Source organism: Malus sylvestris, chromosome 7, assembly GCF_916048215.2.
Source record: "Malus sylvestris chromosome 7, drMalSylv7.2, whole genome shotgun sequence".
Classification (NCBI taxonomy): domain Eukaryota; kingdom Viridiplantae; phylum Streptophyta; class Magnoliopsida; order Rosales; family Rosaceae; genus Malus; species Malus sylvestris.
The window spans coordinates 33,256,679-33,281,022 of record NC_062266.1 but is presented as its reverse complement, the minus strand read 5'-3'; the positions used below and the strand labels follow the sequence as shown (position 1 = coordinate 33,281,022).

The 24,344-nt window shown below is 38.1% G+C and overlaps 4 protein-coding genes and 1 pseudogene across 4 annotated transcripts in view; all 5 read left to right on the top strand.

Moving 5' to 3' along the window:
- The window catches only part of LOC126629234 (uncharacterized), a 43,846-nt gene that overhangs the window by 7,078 nt on the left and 12,424 nt on the right, over nucleotides 1-24,344 (top strand). The gene's annotated exons all lie outside the window — the stretch shown is intronic.
- Nucleotides 1,613-4,727, top strand: LOC126629230 (silicon efflux transporter LSI2-like). The gene is made up of 4 exons (XM_050299190.1): nucleotides 1,613-1,771; nucleotides 2,441-3,804; nucleotides 3,885-4,074; nucleotides 4,184-4,727. The coding sequence occupies exons 2-4, from the start codon at nucleotides 2,614-2,616 to the stop codon at nucleotides 4,444-4,446; spliced, it is 1,644 nt and encodes a 547-aa protein (XP_050155147.1). The 5' UTR covers nucleotides 1,613-1,771; nucleotides 2,441-2,613; the 3' UTR covers nucleotides 4,447-4,727.
- The window catches only part of LOC126629232 (silicon efflux transporter LSI2-like), a 74,466-nt gene continuing 54,995 nt past the window's right edge, over nucleotides 4,874-24,344 (top strand). Inside the window, exon 1 of the mRNA XM_050299196.1 lies at nucleotides 4,874-5,691. The gene's annotated coding sequence lies outside the window, so the exon portion shown is untranslated. The remainder of the gene's footprint in view (nucleotides 5,692-24,344) is intronic.
- On the top strand, nucleotides 5,685-8,357 carry LOC126629233 (silicon efflux transporter LSI2-like; annotated as a pseudogene).
- On the top strand, nucleotides 12,737-15,800 carry LOC126629229 (silicon efflux transporter LSI2-like). The gene is made up of 4 exons (XM_050299189.1): nucleotides 12,737-12,996; nucleotides 13,715-15,066; nucleotides 15,146-15,335; nucleotides 15,443-15,800. Exons 2-4 carry the CDS (start codon nucleotides 13,876-13,878, stop codon nucleotides 15,703-15,705), a joined length of 1,644 nt encoding a protein of 547 aa, XP_050155146.1. The 5' UTR covers nucleotides 12,737-12,996; nucleotides 13,715-13,875; the 3' UTR covers nucleotides 15,706-15,800.

The window sequence follows — 24,344 nt, the reverse complement described above, 5'->3', positions numbered from 1 at the left end:
TTTTTGACGGATTAAAGTTAAAAAACCAACATTTAGTTCACTCTAGATGATGAATATAAACAATTTATGTTTGTTTCAAGGCTAGATTGTTAATTCCGAATGAAAAAAAGGAAAAAATATATCCAACTATTTGTATTAAGACACTGTGTAATGGACAGTGTTTTCGGCACATTGTAAAAATTCTCATTGGACTGAGATGGTTTCATTCATGTGGGATTGTGACTGGTATGATGTCACATCCGACTCTGCTGTAGTACGATATTGTCTGCTTTGGGCTTACCATTCCCTCACGGATTTGTTTCTGAGAACTCCGACGAGAACTTCTCAGTGGGTCACCCATCCTAGGATTGCTGCCTGAACTCGCTTAACTTCGGAGTTCCGATAGAATCCGAAGCCAATGAGTTCCCAAAATGCCTCATGCTATAGGGAGATGAGCATGTACATATAAGGCACATCACCCTCCTCTCCGTTGGTTGATGTGGGATCTTACAATCCACCTTACTTAAGGGGAACCCGGCGTCCTCGCCGGTACATTCGCACCAAACAGCAGAGTGGCTCTGATACCATTATGTCACATCCCAGTCTGGCTTCGCCGTAACACGATATTATCCGCTTTGGGCCACACTCTCATGATTTTGTTTCTGGGAACTCACACGAGAACTTCCCAGTGGGTTATCCACCTCACTTAAGGGGAATTCGGCGTCCTCGCCGGTACATTCGCACCAAACAGCAGAGTGGATCTGATACCATTATGTCACATCCCAGTCTGCTTCGCCGTAGCATGATATTGTCCACTTTGGGCCACACCCTCACGGTTTTGTTTCTGGGAACTCACATGAGAACTTTTCAGTGGGTTACCCATCCTAGAATTGCTCTCGCCCGAACTCGCTTAACTTCGGAGTTCCGATGGAACCCGAAGCCAATAAGTTCTCAAAAGACCCTGTTCTATAAAAGGTGGACATGTACATATAAAGCACATCACCCCCTCTTTGTTGGTCGATATAGGATGTTACAATCCACCCCCCTTAGGGGTCCAACGTCCTCGTTAGCATATTCGCATCACACGACATAATGGCTCTGATACCAAACTGATACATCTCAATCCCAACTCCACCGTTATACGATATTGTCCGCTTTGGACCACGCCTTCACGATTTTGTTTATGGGAACTCAGAGCAACTTCCCAGTGGGTCGCCCTCTTCGTTGGTCGATGTGAGATCTTACAATCCACCCCACTTAAGGAGAACCCGACGTCCTCGCTGGCACATCTGCACCAAATAGCAGAGTGGCTCTGATACCATTCTGTCACATTCCAGTCTCGACTCCGCCGTAGCACGATATTGTCCGTTTTGGGCTTACCATTCCCTCACGGATTTGTTTCTAAGAAGCCAGACCAGAACTTTCCAATGGGTTACCCATCATAGGATTGCTCTCGCCCGAACTCGCTTAACTTCGGAGTTCCGAAGCTAGTGAATGCCCAAAAAGCCTCGTGCTATAAAAAAGAGAGCATGTACATATAAGTCATATTATCCCCTATCTGTTGGTCGATATGAGATATTACATATGACCTTAAAGTGCATCAAGGATATATTAAAGACAGATAATCACAGTCAAAGTTTTTAGCTTTTTATTTTAAATTTCATTGTGTCGATTTGGGAACTGAGAAGAAGCCCCACTCACTGCAAATCGATCGATTCCCTTTTAACTTATTTATAAATTACCCGAAACAGAAAAGCAGTTCAATCCCCACTTCCTTTAACCTTTTTTCGAGGTAAGATCTTTGTTTCTTTTGGTCTTGGTATTGCTAATTAATTTCGATTTTGCTTAAAAGTTCAGCACTTTTCTCCGTCCAGCTTGAGCTACCTTTCTGTTTCGTTCTACTTATAGCAAATACAGTGGGTTGTTTTTGTTGAAATTAGCAAACAAATCGCCATTAACTTTTTTTTTCCTGATGAATTTTTGTAAATTTCTATTGAGTTGTTGCTATTAAACAGAATGAAAGATTCAATCTTGGCTTGGTTCTTCTTGTAAATTATTGAGATTTAGGATGCGATTGTTAAGAGGATTGACATTGGATAGGATAACTCGGGAAGAAATAGATAGCAACTTCAAAGATAAAAAGATGAATTAATTACTCATGAAGGAATGTTTTCCCGTCTAATACCACAACAATAATAGGATTAGAAGGGTTAACTTCGTTCATAACTACTCAATCGTTTACCTTCAATTCGGACAAAATTTGGAAGTTGTCCTTATTTCTAACGAACGCAGCCTTACAGTTCACGTAAAGTTGCAATACTGCTGCTCACTGATCCTTATATAGAACTTCTTGTTTGTTTTACCGTTTGCATTCAAGCTGTTTGGTCCTGGTCTAATTCAGTCTCTAAGTTGAATCTTTATTAAATCTGATTGTGCAACTGGAATTGGTTTTCGTGTTCAGGTCTTTTCGTTTAGCTAAGTGGAATTGGCCCGTATTGATGCTATGGTTAGCTATCACGAGTAAGATCTTCAGCTTCTTACGATACAGGCGATATTCTACTTTAAACTAATATAGATTACGGGGTTCAAATCTGAGTGCACGGGAGGGAGCACATCCAGTCTTAAGTTGGAAAAATGGCAATGGCTTCTCCAGTCAAAGTGGTTCTTGGCTCGATTGCTTTTGCATTCTTTTGGGTGTTAGCTGTGTTTCCGGCTGTCCCTTTCTTGCCAATCGGTAGGACTGCAGGGTCCCTCCTCGGGGCAATGCTTATGGTTGTTTTCCGAGTCTTAACTCCTGATCAAGCATACGCAGCTATTGATCTCCCAATCATTGGTCTTCTGTTCGGGACAATGGTTGTGAGTATCTATCTCGAAAGAGCAGATATGTTCAAGTATTTGGGCAAGTTGCTCATGTGGAAAACTCAAGGGGCAAAGGACTTGCTCTGTCGAATCTGTTTGATTTCTGCAGTTTCGAGCGCTTTCTTCACCAATGACACCTCTTGTGTGGTTTTGACTGAGTTTGTTTTGAAAGTTGCAAGACAACATAACCTCCCGCCTCATCCTTTCCTACTCGCCCTTGCCTCGAGTGCAAACATTGGGTCTGCAGCAACCCCGATTGGCAATCCTCAAAACCTTGTTATAGCTGTACAGAGTAAGATATCTTTCGGGACATTTGTGATTGGAATTCTCCCTGCAATGCTTGTGGGAGTTTGTGTGAATGCTGTGATTCTTCTATGTGTGTTCTGGAGATTGTTGTCTGTCCAGAAGGATGAGGAAGATCCAGCTCTGGAACCTGTTCCAGAGGAGGATGTAAGTTCTCATCGGTTTTCACCAGCTACATTGTCACATAGTACATCCTTAAACTCTCAAGAAATGAACTCTAGATTGGAAACCCCAACTGTGCAAAGTTCTCTGAATGTTAATGTGAGCATAGGTAATGTCGAGACTCTTAGAAACCGCTTACCTTCTAGCGAGAATGAAGCGAACAAGGTTCCTAGTGGTGCGATAGAGTCTGCAAGAATTTCAAGTGCATCAAAAGAGGACACGAATGATTTGTCTTCTCCTAAAAGGGACAGAACAATCCCATCAAAAAGGTCTCCATTGAATGATAGACAAACAGATGCATTTCCTATGGAGTCGTTGGAAGGGAAGGAACATCTGACCAAAAGATGGAAAAGGATATTGTGGAAATCTGGTGTTTACCTTATTACTATAGGAATGCTGATTGCACTGCTTATGGGCCTCAATATGTCGTGGTGTGCGATTACTGCTGCACTTGCTCTGGTTGTTCTTGACTTCACGGATGCCCGTCCAAGCCTAGAAAAGGTAAGTTTCACAAGCACGAAGTTCACTCCGAACGTTAGATTAGATTACAAATGTAACAAGTTTCCTTCTTTCTTTGACAGGTTTCATATTCACTCTTGATTTTCTTCTGCGGAATGTTTATAACCGTCAATGGATTCAACAATACCGGCATTCCAAGCAATCTTTGGGACTTCATGGAGCCGCATGCGCAAATTGATCATGCTAGCGGGATAGCAGTTCTTGCAGTCACCATACTTGTGCTGTCAAATTTGGCTTCAAATGTACCAACTGGTATGTATGCTGATATTATTTTCCGTTTGCACTCTATAAGAACCAAAATATTATCATACTTCCAGCAGCCACTTAACATGCATGTTTTTTTTTCTTTTGTGTTGGATAGTTTTGTTGCTTGGAGGGCGGGTGGCAGCGTCAGCGGCCCTAATCTCTGCTGCGGAGGAGAAGAAGGCGTGGCTCCTATTAGGTTGGGTGAGCACTGTGGCCGGAAACCTGTCGCTTTTGGGATCAGCAGCCAACTTGATAGTGTGCGAGCAGGCTCGCCAATCTCCTCAACTTGCCTACACATTGTCCTTCTGGAGCCATCTGAAATTTGGAGTCCCCTCCACTCTTATAGTCACTGCTATTGGTTTAACACTAATTAGATGAAACTTTTGGACAACAAAGAAAGCATCTTTGTATAGTTTTATTTCTACCTTTGTATGGGCAAGCCTGAAAGATTGCGCCTTTGTAACCAAAATGTCACGGGTTCGAGTCGTGAAAATAACCTCTTTACAAAGCAAAGACAAAGATGCGTATGATAGATGTTTATCCTCCCCCCAACCTTCACAAAGCGCGGGACCTTATTAGCTTGGAGTCTCCTTTTATTTGTATGGGATTTGTTTCGGCACAATGAAAAATTTCTCAATGGACTCAGATGGTTTCATTAACGTGGGATATTGATTGGTGCGACCTTAAAGAGCATCAAACATATATTAAGGACAAAGATGATAACAGTCAAAGTTTCTAGCTTTTTATTTTAAATTTCATTGTGTCGATTTGTGAACTGAGAAGAAGCTCCACTCACTGCAAATCGATCGATTCCCTTTTTACTTATTTATTAATTTACCCGAAACAGAAAAAAGTTGAAGCCAACTTCTCTTTATGTTTCATGTGGTTATATGTTCTGATTCTGGCAGCAGATCATGGAAAAGCAGTTCAATTCAATCCCTACTTCCTTGAACCTTTTTTCGAGGTAAGATCTTTGTTTCTTTTGGTCCTGGTATTGCTAGTTAGTTTAGCTTTTGCTTAAAAGTTAAGCACTTTTTTCCGTCCAGCCTGAGCTTCCTTTCTGTTTCTTTCTATTTATAGCAAATACAGTGGTTTTTTGGACAAGGGTTTTTGCTGAAATTAGCAAACAAATCTCCATTAACTTTTTTTTTTTCCTGATGAATCTTTGTAAATTTCTATTGAGTTATTGCTATTAAAGAGATTGAATGTTTCAATCTTGGCTAGGTTCTTGTAAATGATTGAGATTTAGAATGAGATTGTTAAGAGGATTGACTTTGGATAGGATAACTCGGGAAGAAACGGATATAGAAGATGAATTATTCATGAAGGAAAGTTTTCCCGTCTAATCCCACAACAATAGTAGGATTAGAAGGGATAACTTCGTTCATGACTGCTCAATCTTTTAACTTCAATTCAGACAAAATTTGGAAGTTGTCCTCCATTTCTAACGAATGCAGCCTTACAGTCCACGCGAAGTTGCAATACTGCAGTACACTGATCCTTATATATAATTTGTTTGTTTTACTGTTTACACTCAAGTTGCTTGGTTCAGGTCTAGTTCAGTCTCTAAGCTGAATCTTTAGTAAAACTAGTTGTGCAACTGGGATTGGTTTTTGTGTTCAGGTCTTTTCGTTTTTGGTCCGTATTGATGCTATGGTTAGCTATCATGAGTAAGATCTTCAGCTTCTTATGATACAAGCGATATTCAACTTTAAACTAATATAAATTACGGGGTTCCAATTTGAGTGCATAGGAGGGAGCTCACCTACTCTTAAGTTGGAAAAATGGCAGTGGCTTCTCCTGTCAAAGTGGTTCTTGGCTCGATTGCTTTTGCAGTCTTCTGGGTGTTGGCTGTGTTTCCGGCTGTCCCTTTCTTGCCAATTGGGAGGACTACAGGGTCCCTCCTTGGGGCAACGCTTATGGTTGTTTTCCGAGTCTTAACTCCTGATCAAGCATATGCAGCTATTGATCTCCCAATCATCGGTCTTCTGTTTTTGGACAATGGTTGTGAGTATGTATCTCGAAAGAGCAGATATGTTCAAGTATTTGGGCAAGTTGCTCATGTGGAAAACTCAAGGAGCAAAGGACTTGCTCTGTCGAATCTGTTTGATATCTGCAGTTTCGAGCGCCCTCTTCACCAATGACACCTCTTGTGTGGTTTTGACCGAGTTTGTTCTGAAAGTTGCAAGACAACATAACCTCCTGCCTCATCCTTTCCTACTTGCCCTTGCCTCGAGTGCAAACATTGGGTCTGCCGCAACCCCGATTGGCAATCCTCAAAACCTTGTTATAGCTGTACAGAGTAAGATATCTTTCGGGACATTTGTGATTGGAATTCTCCCTGCAATGCTTGTGGGAGTTTGTGTGAATGCTTTGATTCTTCTATGTATGTTCTGGAGATTGTTGTCTGTCCAGAAGGTTGAGGAAGATCCAGCTCAGAAACCTGTTGCAGAGGATGATGTAAGTTCTCATCGGTTTTCACCAACTACGTTGTCACATAGTGCATCCTTAAACTCTAGATTGGAAACCCCGGCTGTAAAAACCTCTTCAAATGTTAATGTAAGCGTAGGTAATGTTGAGACTCTCAGAAACTGCTTACCTTCGAGCAAGAATGAAATAAACAAGGTTCCTAGTGGTGCGATAGAGCCTGCAAGAATTTCAAGTGCATCAAAAGAGGACACGAATGATTTGTCTTCTACTAAAAGGGACGAAACAATCCCATCAAAAAGGTCTCCATTGAATGATGGACAAACAGATGCATTTCCTACGGAGTCGTTGGAAGGGAAGGAACATCTAACCACAAGATGGAAAAGGATGTTGTGGAAATCTGGTGTTTACCTTATTACTATAGGAATGCTGATTGCACTGCTTATGGACCTCAATATGTCGTGGTGTGCGATTACTGCTGCACTTGCTCTGATTGTTCTTGACTTCACGGATGCCAGTCCAAGCCTAGAAAAGGTAAGTATCGCTCTCCGTATGTTAGATTAGACTACAAATGTTAACAAGTTTGATTCTCTTTCTTTGACAGGTCTCCTATTCGTTCTTGATTTTCTTCTGTGGAATGTTTATAACCGTCAGTGGATTCAACAAGACCGGCATTCCAAGCGATCTTTGGGACTTCATGGAGCCCCATGCGCAAATTGATCATGCTAGCGGGATAACAGTTCTTGCAGTCACCATACTTGTGCTGTCGAATTTGGCTTCAAATGTACCAACTGGTATATATCTTGATATTATTTTCTGTCTGCACTACAAATATTCTCAAACTTTCAGCAGCCACTTAACATGTATTTTCTTTCTTATGTGTTGGATAGTTTTGTTGCTTGGAGGGCGGGTGGCAGCGTCGGCGGCCCTAATCTCTGCCGCGGAGGAGAAGAAGGTGTGGCTCCTATTAGCTTGGGTGAGCACCGTGGCCGGAAACCTGTCGCTTTTGGGATCAGCAGCCAACTTGATAGTGTGCGAGCAGGCTCGCCAATCTCCACAACTTGCCTACACATTGTCCTTGTGGAGGGCAAGCATCTTTGTATAGTTTTATTTCTACATTTGTATGGGAAAGGTTGCTCTTTGTGATCGAAAGGTCACGGGTTCAAGTCATGAAAATATCCTCTTTGCAAAGTAAGGGTAAGGATGCGTACGATAGAAGTTCCCTGGCCCTCGCAAAGCATGAAGCCTTGTTGGTTGGGGTCCCTTTTGTTTTTTAAGAAACAATATTATTTTCGCTATGGGGGTGGGTTTAGCCTCACAATGGGCTAACAATAATGTAGTTCAAATTAGTCTTTGGCTAGAGCTGAACCTAAGACATCTCACTTACAAGTTGTTTGTACCATACTTAGGGCTTCCGTATTTAAATCTTGTATAAATACTCGGGAGACTTAAATGTAATTATGTAATAAAGGAAGGGGCAAATATATAAGAAGTGAGGAGCTCTTATTCTATAAAAGGACTCCTCACCCTCACAATTAAGGGGAGGCCAATTCCTAGGCCATCAGAGACCTCACTCTCTCCCTGAGAGGCTCTGAATCTCTCTCCCTCACAAACAAAGAAATACATAATCAGTGTGGAAGTAGCCCAAACCTTGGGGTGAACCACGATACATCTTGTGTTATTTACATTTAATGCAGATTCACGGTCGGATTTACGTTGTTCCAAGACCTCCGGTTTTGTGCATCAACACAAGTGAAGAGAAATATCACTAGAACGTAGTACTAAGTGGGATTTTACTATAGGCTCAAAGCCAAAATGGTTCTTAAGATTTGCATAATCAATAGAAATGGTCAATTTTAAAAGTTTTGGAACTTAATCGTTTCTTAACCAAATTCGACCCATAATATATCAAAATGAAGATAGGTAAGTGTAGAACAAGATTATACCTATTTGGAAGCTCAATTGTTGCAATAGATGGCCGGAATATAGCCTGAAATTTGACTGGTCCGTGGGAAAACTGGAAAACTCGCCGAAAACTAGGTAAACTTTAAACGTTCATAACTTCTTCAATACTCAACGAAATCGAGTGATTCAAAGCTCAAGTCTCTATCAACCACCACGGGGTGGTCTAGTGGTTGAGACAAATTCTTGACCTGTATTCTACACGGTACATTTTGATCCTGTGTTCAATTATTGATTCTGCTGAATCATACGATGATGACTATGGGAGGTTGAAATGTTTATGTGAGTTTTTCCAGCTTCTGAAAGAGGTAGACTAACGTGGAGAAGCCACCGTCTGGTCTTTTTTGTTGTTAAAAAAGCTCAAAGTCTCTGTCCTACTCACTGCCCAAAACAGGGCAGAAATGCAAACTGGGAACAGGCTGTGACCAACAAACCAGGAGACATGATAAAACAGGAAGGAAAGCGTTAGGGCAGCATGTCATGTGGAAAAAAGTTCATGGCGCCAACTCCAAACCTCATCACCATCAGCTGGATCGAGATGAATATTGCAGTGTGGCTAATTGCACACCAATAGGTTTTTGTAGTGCTTAGAAATAATTGAGGGTTTGTTTGGAACTGCTTTGGTTGGAAACACATTTTTGTTGATTTTTTTTAGACGTGTTTTTTCAACATAAACATGCTTTTAAGTTTATTTGTTAAACATAATAAAAAAAAAAACATTTTGATTATTAGATAGATTTTTTAACCATTTTAGAAGAAATACTAGACACGTATTAAAACTAATTATGGATTATAAAAACACTTTTTGGAGCTTAGAGTTCATTACCAACTAGTGCCTCATTTTAATTAAAGTTTTTGACATGCTTCTAATAAAAGTACTTTTTTTTTTTGGAAATCAGATAAGCTATAACCGGGCAAAGATGCCAAAAGATTACAAGAAAGCCTACCAAAGAGGCAATCAAACAACAGAAACAACAACAGAAAATAGAACAAGAAGGTACAAGGGAACCATGACGCCGCGTCTAATGATAAAGCGTCCCTTCTCAAGCTATCAAAAAACTACTAAGAGGGGCAAGGAAGGCCATCATTGCATAAGACATGGACCAGGGAAGATGGGGGTCTATTGACCCAACAGAGATCACATACTTCCCTACATTTTCGCGACGTCAAAAAGTCCGTGACCGTGTTGGCCAGTCTTGGTACCCAAGACCAGCGACAAGCTTGAAAAACCATTCCCAATCTAAAGCACTTCCTAAGAATGGGAAAAGCATCCCAACTGCCCTTCTTTGCCGGATCCCTCAGGCAAGATAATGCTTCGAAAGAGTCAGATTCAATATATATCGAATTCCATCCGTTTCTTACCCCCAGATTACACCCATGCATAATGGCCAAAGCTTCCGTCATAGTAGCACCAGTAGCCTTGATCTTATGCCTAAAAGCAGCCAAAAACCGACCATGCTCATCCCTTGCCACCATCCCGGTGAAACCCTTACCCACACTTGCCTCCCAGCTAGCATCCATATTAATTTTGATAACTCCTTGATTCGAAGGAGACCACTGCACTCCATCACCCATACTCGGTTGATTGAGCAAAGATGGGGAACTCGGCCTATTGATTGATTCCTGATAAGTCGAGACCAATCTGGAGATAACAGCAACCATCCTGCTGAGGTAGATAACTTGATTGTTGAACTGAAATTCACATCTTGATTTCCAAATATGCCAGCATGTGAAAGCAATATAAGATATCTGATTAATCCTCACCTCCATGGACCCAATCTCCGCATCACCCATTTGCACGATCCAGTTTGCCCAGCTCGAAACATGCAGCCAATGAGGTTGCAAGTTCAACATACCCCCAAACCAAACCACCTCCACCCATGGACAAAAAAGAAAGAGATGTTCAATGGACTCATCATTAGAGTTACATAGAGGGCAAATGGGACAAGGAGAAGATCTATGAATATATAAATTCTTCATAGTAGCTAAAGCCGCATGCAGGGTCTTCCACATGAAAGTTCTTATTTTTGGAGGTACCTTCAACATCCAGACAATCTTCCATAAGGTAGTAGGAATGGAGACCAACCGGTTTGATTGAAGGCTGCAATCAATATTTCGAGTGAGACTCCAATAATAACCTGATTTGACTGAATAAGATCCCCTATTGTCATAAGGCCAAACCAATATGTCCTTGAGCGTCGGATCACCAGTATGCATATCCAATATTGCCTTAATCTCCAAATCTGCCAAGAAAGGTTTTAAAAAATCAATTTCCTATTCCCCACTCTCAGGACAAATTAGCGACTTCACCTTTAGATTTTTTGAGACTTGAACTGAACCCAACGGGGACGATCTACCCAAAGGAATGGAGGGGAGCCATCTGTCCACCCAAACCCTCATGTCATTTCCATCCATGATCTGCCAATGGGCACCATTCCTCAGAATCTCTCTTCCAGCCAGAAGGCTAGACCAAACCTAATAAGCTCTCCCACCCTTCTTAGCATCAAGGAAAGAGCAATTAGGAAAATAACGGGCCTTAAGCACAAGTGCCTATAAGGATGTAGGTTCCAAAATCAACCTCCAACACTATTTGGCCAACCGAGCGTCATTGAACATCACAAAGCTCCTTAGGCCGAGACCCCCTTCCTCTTTCAGCTGACCCAACCTCTCCCTGGATACCCAATGGATCCGATTTTCACCTTGTTGACCCCACCAGAATTTAGATAACAAGGCATCCAATTCGTTACAAAACAATATAGGAAACTTAAACAAATTCATTGGATAAGCCGGGATTGCTTGTGCCACCACCTTAATCAGGATCTCTCGTCCAACTTGTGAAAGAGTTGATTTTTTCCAACCTTGCAGCTTATCCAAATGCATGCCTTTAACATAGGCCAGCCCAGCTTTCTTAGATCTTCCCCATATAGCAGGAACCCCGAGATAAATCCCCGGATCTCCCACTCTCTCAAATCCGAGAATATCTGCTAGATGTCGAGAGACCTGTCCTTTACTTCCACCCCTATCCGATCTAACACTTCCAATTTCTCATAATTTCAAACCAGATATCGGTTCACAGAGATTCAGAAAAATATTAAATCCTGCAGGCAACAGATTAAAAAAGGTTGTACCATTAGGTGCATATTGGTAACACTATTTTTTTTACTCACGTTTTTTTAGAGCCTACATTTTAGCGTATTTTAACGATCATAATCGTCTATTTTTTAAATGTCCACTTAAAAATCACATCTATAAAAAATCACTAAAATCTGAAATACAGTACGAACTTTTTTACGTTGAAAACCTGTAATTTATAAATATAATAATAAAACTCTAAAGAAAAGTATAAGAATAAGAGCGAAGTCCCCATATTTGCATCATATAAAATAAGAAAAACTAATAAACAGAGTTTGAAAACTTTAAGTTTTAACGATAAGGACAAAATAAAGGGTAAAATGAATAGTACTATGATTGACTTTTTAGTGTAAAAATGTGATTTTTTGTTAAAATAAACAGTACCGTGAACTTTTTGTTAAAGTTCCCTATAAAAAATGCATTTTTTTAGACAGTGATTTTCATACTTTTTAAAAAAAGTTTTTTCTGTTTTTATTTCTTTGTTTTTGTCCTTGTTTTGTTTAATTTATGCAATATAAATGCCGTATTTTTTTTCTCTCCGCGTTTATTTCTTTGTTCTGGTATTTGAGTATTTGATTTATGCAATCTAAATGCTAGAAGAATAGGTAGAAATTCTTTGTGAACAAAAAACAAACCGGAAGAATAGGTAGAAATTACAAACGTGTATAATATTATTGAAAATATATATTCTGTTACGTTTTGTTAGCAACAATAACATCGACACATTAGTATTGAGATATAAACATTTAGTTCATTATAGATGATGAATATAAACAATTTCAGTTCGTTTCATTGCCAAACTGTTAATTCCAAACCAAAAAAAATGAAGAAATAGATCCAATAACTTGTATTATAACAATGTTAACAAACGGTATTTTCGGCACATTGTAAAATTTCTCATTGGATTGAGATGAATTCATTAATGTGGGATTGTGATTGGTACGACCTTAAAGAGCATCAAACATATATTAAAGACAAAGATAATCAAAGTCAAAGTTTTTAGCTTTTTATTTTAAATTTCATCGTGTGGATATGGGAACGGATCAGATCCTCTCCTGAGCTAAGGATAAGGATCCTCCTGATAAAAAAGTGTGGGTGTTGTATTTTTATTCAACGACTACAAACAAAAGGATACCTTTAAAGTTATAATAATTATAACCGTTGAATTTTCATCCAATAATCCACATTTCTTGGTTCTCCTCACCCTTAGCTCGGGAGAGGATCCTGATCATATGGGAACTGAGAAGAAGCTCCACCCACTGCAAATCGATCGATTTCCTTTTTACTTATTTATTAATTTACCCGAAACAGAAAAAAGTTAGAATCCCAAAGCCAAGAACTTTTTATGCTTCATGTAGTTACATGGAAAAGCAGTTCAATCCCCACTTCCTTGAACCATTTTTCGAGGTAAGATCTTTGTTTCTTTTGGTCCTGGTAATGCTAATTAGTTTAGATTTTGCTTAAAAGTTAAGCACTTTTTCCTGTCCAGCTTGAGCTTCCTTTCTGTTTCATTCTATTTATAGCAAATACAGTGGTTTTTGGATAAGGTTTTTTGCTGAAATTAGTAAACGAATCTCCATCAACTTTTTTTTTTTTTTCCTGATGAATCTTTGTAAATTTCTATTGAGTTATTGCTATTAAACAGATTGAACGTTTCAATCTTGGCTTGGTTCTTGTAAATGATTGAGATTTAGGATGCGATTGTTGAGAGGATTGACTTTGGATGGATAATTCCGGAAGAATTGGATAGCACCTTCGACGGTAGAAGAATTATTCATGAAGGAAAGTTTTCCCGTCTAATCCCACAACAATAGTAGGATTAGAAGGGATAACTTTGTTCATGACTACTCAATCTTTACAATAGTAGGTTAGAAGGGATAACTTCTTTCATGACCACTCAATCTTTTACCTTCAATTCAGAAAAAAATTTGGAAGTTGTCCCCCATTTCTAACGAACGCAGCCTTACAGTCCACACGAAGTTGCAATACTGCACACTGATCCTTATCTTCTTGTTTGTGTTTACTGTTGCATTCAAGCTGTTTGGCTCAGGTCTTAGTTTTTCAGTCGCTAATTTGAATATTTATTAAATCTTATTGTGCAACTGGAATTGGTTTTCGTGTTCAGGTCTTTTCGTTTTTGGCTCATATTGATGCTATGGTTAGCTATCATGAGTAAGATCTTCAGCTTCTTATGATACAAGCGATATTCTACTTTAAACTAATATAGACTACCGGGTTCAAATCTGAGTGCACAGGAGGGAGCACATCCAGTCTTAAGTTGGGAAAATGGCAATGGCTTCTCCTGTCAAAGTGGTTCTTGGCTCAATTGCTTTTGCAGTCTTTTGGGTGTTGGCTGTGTTTCCGGCTGTCCCTTTCTTGCCAATCGGTAGGACTGCAGGGTCCCTCCTCGGGGCAATGCTTATGGTTGTTTTCCGAGTCTTAACTCCTGATCAAGCATACGCTGCTATTGATCTCCCAATCATTGGTCTTCTGTTTGGGACAATGGTTGTGAGTATCTATCTCGAAAGAGCAGATATGTTCAAGTATTTGGGCAAGTTGCTCATGTGGAAAACTCAAGGGGCAAGGGACTTGCTCTGTCGAATCTGTTTGATTTCTACAGTTTCGAGCGCTCTCTTCACCAATGACACCTCTTGTGTGGTTTTGACCGAGTTTGTTTTGAAAGTTGCAAGACAACATAACCTCCCACCTCATCCTTTCCTACTCGCCCTTGCCTCGAGTGCAAACATTGGGTCTGCAGCAACCCCGATCGGCAATCCTCAAAACCTTGTTATAGCTGTTCAGAGTAAGATATCTTTCGGGACATTTGTGATTGGAATTCTCCCTGCAATGCTTGTGGGAGTCTGTGTGAATGCTTTGATTCTTCTATGTATGTTCTGGAGATTGTTGTCTGTCCAGAAGGATGAGGAAGATCCAGCTCTGGGACCTGTTCCAGAGGAGGATGTAAGTTGTCATCGGTTTTCACCAGCTACATTGTCACATAGTACATCCTTAAACTCTCAAGAACTGAACTCTAGATTGGAAATCCAGACTCTACAAAGTTCTCCGAATCTTAATGTGAGCATAGGTAATGTCGAGACTCTTAGAAACCGCTTACCTTCTAGCGAGAATGAAGTGAACAAGGTTCCTAGTGGTGCAATAGAGTCTGCAAGAATTTCAAGTGCATCAAAAGAGGAGACGAATGATTTGTCTTCTCATAAAAGGGACGAAACAATCCCATCAAAAAGGTCTCCATCGAATGATAGACAAACAGATGCATTTCCTACGGAGTCGTTGGAAGGGAAGGAACATCTGACCAAAAGATGGAAAAGGATATTGTGGAAATCTGGTGTTTACCTTATTACCATAGGAATGCTGATTGCACTGCTTATGGGCCTCAATATGTCGTGGTGTGCGATTACTGCTGCACTTGCTCTGGCTGTTCTTGACTTCACGGATGCCCGTCCAAGCCTAGAAAAGGTAAGTTTCAGAAGCACGAAGTTCACTCCGAACGTTAGATTAGATTACAAATTAACAAGTTTCTTTCTTTCTTTGACAGATTTCCTATTCACTCCTGATTTTCTTCTGCGGAATGTTTATAACCGTCAATGGATTCAACAAGACCGGCATTCCAAGCGATCTTTGGGACTTCATGGAGCCGCATGCGCAAATTGATCATGCTAGCGGGATAGCAGTTCTTGCAGTCACCATACTTGTGCTGTCAAATTTGGCTTCAAATGTACCAACTGGTATGTATGCTGATATTATTTTCCGTTTGCACTCTATAAGAACCAAAATATTCTCAAACTTTCAGCAGCCACTTAACATGCATGTTTTTTTTTCTTGTGTTGGATAGTTTTGTTACTTGGAGGGCGGGTGGCAGCGTCGGCGGCCCTAATCTCTGCCGCGGAGGAGAAGAAGGCGTGGCTCCTATTAGCTTGGGTGAGCACCGTGGCCGGAAACCTGTCGCTTTTGGGATCAGCAGCCAACTTGATAGTGTGCGAGCAGGCTCGCCAATCTCCACAACTTGCCTACACATTGTCCTTCTGGAGCCATCTGAAATTTGGAGTCCCCTCCACTCTTATAGTCACTGCTATTGGTTTAACACTAATTAGATGAAACTTTTGGACATCAAAGAAAGCAAGCATCTTTGTATAGTTTTTTGTCTACCTTTGTATGGGAAAGCATGAAAGATTGCTCCTTTGTAACCAAAATGTCACAGGTTCGAGTCATGAAAATAACCTCTTTGTAAAGCAAAGACAAAGAGGCGTATGATAGATGTTTATCCTCCCCCGACCTTCACAAAGCGGGACCTTATTGGGGGTCTCCCTTTATTTGTATGGGATTTTACTAAAATCTGTAGGCCATCAGACGCTGGGTTTAATTGTTTTGAAGTAGATGAAATATGGGCCTTTTGACCCCAAAAAAAGAGAAGAAAATATTATGGGCCAGCAGAGTAGTTGGGTTTTGGACCTTACAGTACATTAATCAGTCATGATTCATGATGACTTTAGGATTGCTAATGGCAGTTCTCAAACTTTTCGGGCTGACTATATATATATATATAAATATATATATATAGGAAGCCTTTAAGGGAAGGGATCTCCATTTTTCAAAAAAAATGGGGACATTTTCTTAACTGTTAGATTTGATTTTAATGAAATCCTGTGGTTGAGATTCTGTGGCCTGTGATTTAATCTCAGTCATTGAATTTTATTAAAGTCAAATCTAACGGTCAAGAGGGTGTCTCCATTTTTTTTGAAAAATGGGGATCCCTTCCCTTAAAGGGTTTGTATATATATTAATACAATCATCATCCAACGGTTGATATAATTCATGTGAATATATGTATTTAATACAACCATCATTTGGCCGTCTTGATGGTGATCCTATTATATACATGTAAGTATCAAACTTTTAATGAAACATAAAACCGACAAATTTTTGTATGTATTTTATGGTTTATGTTGTAGGTAGAATTATAGCATATGTGTAATTGTGTAAATCTTAACTGATTGTATTAGAATTCCTTACGTAATATGGAAGATCTTAGACTTTCTTATTTGTAGCTCAAGTAAGACCATTATGTTTTTTTTTTGTTTTTTTAACAAACAATATTATCTATACTAAGGAAGGGGGTGAATTTAGTCTCACAATGTGCTAGCAATAATGTGGTTCAAATTCGCCTTTGGCGAGAATCAAACATAAGACATCTCACTTACAAGTGAAGAAGTGAAGAAGAATACTATTAGACCGTAGTACTAAGTGGTAGTAAGCCTGTTATGTTACAATACATAAAGGCACAAGATAGTGTGAAAAGACCAATTTTTCCTACCCCTTTCTTTTCTCTCTTTCTCCCTCTCTTTCTCACACCCTCTTTTTCTCTCTCCTTCAGTTAAATTTAGCTGCTTTTTCATTAACGTTGCTTTGAGTTCTATTTTTAATTAAAAGTCTGTAACAGTTTTACATGTGGATATCCCCTAAAACATAATAATTTTCTAAGAAAAATGAGAAGACTATTTTGTCATGTCATGGCAACTATCATAACTTGGAACTTAGAAGCCATTTCAAGTATGATTCAAGTAACATTAACTTGGAACTTAGAAGCCATTTCAAGTATGATTCAAGTAACATTGAATGAGTATCAATGAGTTGTGAAAATTTTTAGACCATATCCATCTCCCTTGGAGTCAACTTTTTTAGTGTGACTATTATTCTGTCATGTAATACTATTAATTTAATGATTTTTTCTGCTTATTAATCCACTTCTACTAACAATTCTTACAAAATCACATCAACAAATTTATATTATAACACATAAATTCATAACATTACGTGAAAACATGACCATTATGGATCTCGACTTGGTCCCAACATAAAGCAAAGCCAAATCTCTACATAAGAAAAGGATTGTGGAAACATGACACCTGCGATCCATGGCCCCACAAATTTTAGCTATTTATGGTTTTCAAAAAATGAAAACAAGAAAAATACTTTCTTAAGTTTTCAAAATTTTGCCTTCAATTTTTACTTTGTTGTTTTCAATTTTCATTTTTATGAAAACTGAAAGTATTCAGTTAGGGTAATGCTAGTGAGACAATATATTAAAACTATATTTTGTAAACTGTATGATGTGGTTGTTGGTGATTAAATTAATGTTTATTAACATGCTTATTTTCTATTGGTGACACGTCATGCAATTTACATATTTGGTTTAAAAAGTTGGTTTATCTAGCGTTACCCAGTTATCAAACAACTCTAATTAAAACGTGTTCAACTTAAAAAAATTACATACATAAATAAAAAAGGGTAATGCTATTCACACACATGTTTTTACATCCCACACTCTCGTTAATTTTATCTATTGATCTTCTTCAATTCATTTGGTCCAATCATCGGAAATTGAGAAGGACGTTTGAGAAAGTGTGAATAACATCACCTATTAAAAAAATGTGTGTGTGAGAGAGATGACAGCTGGCTTTCTTTTGTCCAATCCCATATCCAATTATCCCCCAACTTGCAAGATTTAGTCATTAATTAGTGAAACCCATGGCCACATTAAGCTAGTTTAATACAACTATTAGTTTTGTCAACATTAAATAGATACATATGTAACTTGTGGAACAAGTTCCTCTTCATTGCGATGAAGAGAATCTATCAACATGTCCAGATCATTGTTATGTTTGAAAAACATAAAACCAATCAGATCATTGTATCAATAAAAATCAAATTAGGAGAGATTCTTGCGCACGTCCATATGATTAGAGATATAAAACAAACAAATATATTTTCTCAAAAACAGTTGAGACCTTTCCCAACAAAGGATTAAGTTATTGCATTTAAGAGAATACAAACATATGGCATAGGTTATTTTTTGTCTGGTGGAGTCTTTCACTATTATCACCTAGAAGTATGTTTTTAGAAAAACCAACCTCTTGGCAAGCGTTGTTACTAGTTATGGTCACTCTATTCAAAATTATATTCAAAATTGCTACATTTGGGATCACTCCTTGCCTTCGACGGCTTGGAATGCCTTCCTTTTTTATAGCTATTTTTGAAACTGTGTCGTTGACAATCTTTTACCATTTGACTGCAGAAAAGAAGATGGGGAAGCTGCTGGAGCCTATATTGGTGCTTCGGGTCACATAAAACTAGCAAGCGAATTGGTCATGCTCAGTGGCGAAGCCAGGATTTGCCGAGGGGAGGGGCTAAATTCAAAAGAGTGCAAGGTTCAATCGAAACGGTTGCCTTCACATTGGAGAGGGCAAAGTTTTGAATCAATATTTATAACAGAAAACAGTATATCCACCAAATCGGTTGTAAGCGGTAAGATCAAAGGCATGTAAGAAGCTTAAATTGGTAAGAATTAGATTCTAAAAAACATTAGGCGCTAGTCAGGCGGCGGACTGGGGCCTACCAATTAGGCGCTTAGGCGAGATTTAGGTAGGAACCTAGATGGATTTAAATGTCTTTTATTGTAAAATAAGCATTACACGATATTTACATTATTTTAAAAAAAATTAATACAACATTTATAGATAATGTGAGAGTTTAAGATAAATACGCTGGGGTTTTAAAAAGAGGGGAAAAAATACATACAAGAATAATAAATAAATAAAAGAAAAGAGAAGAGAAAAATGGGTTAACAAACCACAAAAAAATGTGTTGTCATAATTTAATAGGAAAACTAATGAAAAATGCTTGAAAACTTTGAGTTTTAATGATAAGGACAAAATAAAGGGTAAAGTGAATAGTACCATGATTGACTTTTTAGTGTAAAAATGTGGTTTTTCGTTAAAGTGAACAGTATCAGGTGTTTTTCGTTAAAGTTCCCTAATTTAAATTTAGATCATTGATTAAGTTGATTCTTTTTTAAACGTTTGATTTGGATTTAATTTGTCAACATAAGTCTAGCGATATACGACTTGTTGATGATTGAACTATGTAAAAAGTAGTTATGCTCATTTATAAGTGTGTTTACGCTAAAAGCCTAAAAGTGCATTCATTAGTTTATTCAATATCTAAATGCTTCTTCGTGAAAGACTTCCTGAAGAATAATCTGACAAAAAGCACTTCGAGAACTTAGAAAGATGTAATTTTTATGGCAGATGTAACTAAAAGTGCTCTTTAGCCATTCCAATGGCATTGCCCAACAGGTCCATCCATACATGCATGCATAAAAAAAAGGAAAACTTTGGGGGAGGAAGCCGAGAGGTAATGGGGACAAGTGGTCCTCCCATCATATTTTAATATTTGTTTTTCAAATTAAGCCCAAATGCCCAAACACACCGTTTCACTTATTTTAATATTAATTTTTTTTTTTCAAGTTTTCCCTTCCCTGCGCAGCCATGAAGAACTGCTGCAGTTGTAGCAATTGTGAGCTGTAATCCGGCGAAACCAGAGGTGCTATGGGGCAGCAAACCATGATTTTTGGGCATGTTTTCCTGTGAGAGGAGGGGCGGACCCCTCCCGGGCCTTAACAGCTTCGCCGTTGCACGCGCAGCGTTTGTGCAGCTGCAGCAAAAAACATGGCTTCATTTCCGGCGAGAGGAGGGGCGGGTACTCGCTCCTGGGCTTCATTTCCGGTGAGGGGAGTGGCGGTCGCCACTCCTCGCCCTCACGTGGCTTCGCCACTGGTCATGCTGTCCTCGTTCCCGAGCCTGTAGTGCCAGGAGCCGCAGTTTCAACCTCTGATAACCAAACAACCTCCACCGCAATTGTATTACCCTTCATTGCCCCTCCATCTTCTCCTGCATCTTTCCTTCCATCCGGTCCACCATCTGCTTCCCAATCACCTGCTGGATTTCTGTCCCTCACATCCCTTTCTGCCAATGCCTACTCTTCGGGTGAACCTGCTGTTAGCCTTATAAGGTTATACAATTAAAACACAAACGAAAGAGTGACTGACCTGATTCCAATGGTAGTTATCGAAGATGCAGCAGCCATGCAAGCAAGACGTGATCGATAAAACTCTAATCTTTATGTTTGCCGTGACAAACAGAAACACCAACTATTCTGTAAACTCCTAGCTTTATGACAAAGCTCTATGGGAAGCCTTAGTTGTCGTGTCTAGGGTTAGCAGGGACCGGTGTTTATATACTAGCCAAAAAGTCTTAGATTCCGTCCATAAGGGAAAACTAAAACTCTCATTTCTTGGCTCTCAAGTAAAATATTATAATAATATATTATTAAGGATTCCATCAATCCTATTTCCAATATAAGACACCTTATATAGAATTAATATCTTTAAGAGATTAAATCACAATTAACATTATTCTCCAATATTACATTCCTATTACATGTAGTAGACCACTTAAGGTTGATTTATATTGGATAAATCCAACATTCTCCCACTTGGTCTACAAAATGTAATATTCACGTTTATACTTGAGATTGGAGACTAATGTCACTTTAGTGGCCATGTAACAGTGATTACATCTCGTCCTTAATGCAGCTTCTGTCAAATGCATTTCTTAACATGGAACTAACAAAGTTGTAGGATTGACACAACCCAGAACCTTCATAATCACACATGCTAAGATCCTCATTCACATGAAACACAAATTATGATCAAGAGATGAAACTTTAAATAAACTTTAAATTAACTAAAATGTCTTACTTTATATCATCTTAGGTCCACCTTATTGTAACTCACAAGTTACACTTTATGCTTCTTCGAAGCCTTAAATCTGCCAATGCAGATATCCTTCATCTAATGAAACCACCATAACCTATAGGTGTGAATACATCTCCAAAATAATCATGCATCACCTTCATTAGATCAGTAACAATACAAACAATGTTTGTAACCAACGGACACAACTGAAAATACCAAATAGGCACATGTCCAAGTAAAATATCCCAAAAACTTCATAAAACAAATTAATTCAACACTTGTGAGCAAGATGAATTAATATGTTTTTGACACTGATCTATGCACCATACCAGTTACTTTCATAATGATTTCCAACACCTGCGGGCAAGATGGAAATCTTCACAACTGAGGTAGTGCACAAACCATGCCATGACATTTAATATGCAATTTGATAACAACTTGAAATCTGATATATATTTCATCAGATGATTGACTAGCACACAAAAAATGTGACTTAATGAATCCAACTGGAGATTAATATGAATACATGGATTCTATACATACTTTATAGGTCATCTGCAAATGTAAGACATTACTAACACGAAACTCAAACTCCCACTGATCTGCAACATCGTTACTTAATTTGCAAATCAAAAGTCACTTAAATCATACTGCCTTTGGGAATAGCCTTACTTAGTCAATGAATGCATATTACCTCAATGAAAGGTACAACTAAGCATGAAAGCATTCACTGCTATTTACACAAAAAACGTGCATCCAACAACCGTCTTATATGTATTAATAAATCCACATTTATGCTAAGTCCTTATGAACCCCAAAACAATATGATCAATCGAGAAATCTAAATGATTGCAAGTAATAGAAAATGTACGCATATACCAAGTATCCATTTGTGCAACTTAAACATATTATAGACATTCAAGTAACACAAATTCATGGAAGATAGAATAATGCTTTAATAGATTCATGCAAGTCCACTTAGTGCTCAAAATTTTAGAACTCCCACTAAGTTATCAGAGTTTATACTTGCAAATAAGTTAATGAGTGTGAAGCCCAATTTTCGTTCACTAATTCTCCCACTTGGGCAAACACTCGTTAATATATTCTTTTAAAGATGTACCTAAAGAAAATGTCTTTATATATTAGACATAATAAAATAGACATCACAACCAACATAAAGTTGTCAAACAGAATTTCAGCAATGAGTTACACTTACTTTAGAATTTATCATAATTAATTTACAAGCTTGATTGCTACCAAATTTATACTGATCAAAATAGACATACTAATCTTCATAAAATAGAAATACAGAGCCATTTTGGGTCAAAATAGTAGTCTAAAGTCACGTCTCAAAAAACATCACAATCTGCCAGTAAAAACTGTCTATACGAGCATGGGTTACTAGTAAATTCACCATAATTAACATACATGGCAGAAAATTACGAAAATTTGCAGACACATATTAGACATCTATATGTTAAACATATCCAAAATTCAGGTCATTTGGTGACCATTAGACATGTCATTCACCCGATTTAAATCAAGACACGTAATCTGCCAGAAACAATTATGTGCTTCTATCATGAATTTATGCATCCATAACAAATTCAATTTCATATCATTTCAATTTCGATGTCCAAATGAAACTTTAGTATTCAAATTTCATCCTCTAAATCGACATCATAGTTCAAATTGAAAAGATTTTCAAGCATAAGACTTAAACAATGCGTACCTTAGCAATCCTTGATTAACCTTCATGGGTCCAATACTTTGCATCAACAAGTCTCATGAAGAGACACAAAATACGTCATGATGCAACCGATTTCCATGCCTTCAAACCACAACCTTTTATGGGGCTCATTGTGGAAATTTTTGTCACTAATGGCATGGAACTTTATCCCAATAAACTTCATGAAACTAAATTAATTTACACCTGTAGGCAAGAAAAATAACAAGTTTCTAGTACTAGATTTTATGTCACAAAAGTTCCTTCATGAAAAACTTCAACACCTGTAGGCAAGATGAAGGTTTTCACAACTTCTGTGAAATAAAACCCATACTATGCCATCTTAATTAAACTAAAAGAAGTAATCCACACCTGTAGGTAAGAAGATTATCCCTTTTATTCTAATTAAGATGCAAAGTTGATCGAAGTAACTCAAAAATACAGTCTCATCATCAACTGAGCCGTTGCGGCTTCCTTTAGTTGAAAAGACATTTATCAACTCCGTCCTGAAACAATGCAAAAGTCACATGGATTAATTAACTGTAAGTGACAAAATTATGATAACCTGATTCAAGCGTCGAGTCCTGCCAACAAATGGCACTAATTCCTTCATGACTCCCTTTGACATTAAATTAATCTCAAGAAACCTGACAACATACTTGAAAGAGATTAATCACATATAGAACAAGTTTTATTCCACCACAAGAATGTCAATACTTATCATTACGGAGTCAATTGCTTGAAATAGAAATACTTTATGTAATGCAAAAGAACAATACATTCCTTTAATTTAAAAACTAAATTGCTCAAATGTTTTCTTAAGTCAAACGGGTTCCTTTTCTTTTGTACCTTTCTTTCCGTAGTACAAGGCTCCTAAAACATTAGCATCAAAATCGTGCATTAGCCTTGTAAATACCAATTATATAAAGGAACTACCAAAATTATTTTCTTCCATAGAAAACATTTCCAGTATATGCCCTACATTAGCCTTGAAAAGTTTCTTTTCTTCTCCCCTTATGACATATAAAAATTACTAATCAAAGCACTGCTTAAATTCTTTAGGCATAGGAAAAACCACAAACAATAATACATGTTTGAAAATTCATGCTTATCAATTAAGCCACATACTTTGAATGGATTACATACCTCATGCCTTCATATGTTCATCACTTCTTTGTAAACATATGTATAATCACATGACCAACCAAAATTCTCATATAAGAATAGATAAAAATACAAATGAGAATTGTCACATAATTACTACAAACCTTATTCATTTGTATAATACCCTTGTTCTTGTCACTGGATGCTTTCTGTCATTCTCAGTCAATTCACAAATTATACATCAATTTTTCACAAGTAACTAGTCATGTATAATTTAAATGACTTTTGAGATAAGAAAGCAAATTGTAGACA

Coding starts and splice junctions, on each gene's coding strand:
- LOC126629230 (XM_050299190.1), top strand. CDS start 2,614: ATGGCAATGGCTTCTCCAGTCAAAGTGGTTCTTGGCTCGATTGCTTTT. Junction 3,805..3,884: donor CCCGTCCAAGCCTAGAAAAG/GTAAGTTTCACA, acceptor TTTCTTTGACAG/GTTTCATATTCACTCTTGAT. Junction 4,075..4,183: donor GGCTTCAAATGTACCAACTG/GTATGTATGCTG, acceptor TGTGTTGGATAG/TTTTGTTGCTTGGAGGGCGG.
- LOC126629229 (XM_050299189.1), top strand. CDS start 13,876: ATGGCAATGGCTTCTCCTGTCAAAGTGGTTCTTGGCTCAATTGCTTTT. Junction 15,067..15,145: donor CCCGTCCAAGCCTAGAAAAG/GTAAGTTTCAGA, acceptor TTTCTTTGACAG/ATTTCCTATTCACTCCTGAT. Junction 15,336..15,442: donor GGCTTCAAATGTACCAACTG/GTATGTATGCTG, acceptor TGTGTTGGATAG/TTTTGTTACTTGGAGGGCGG.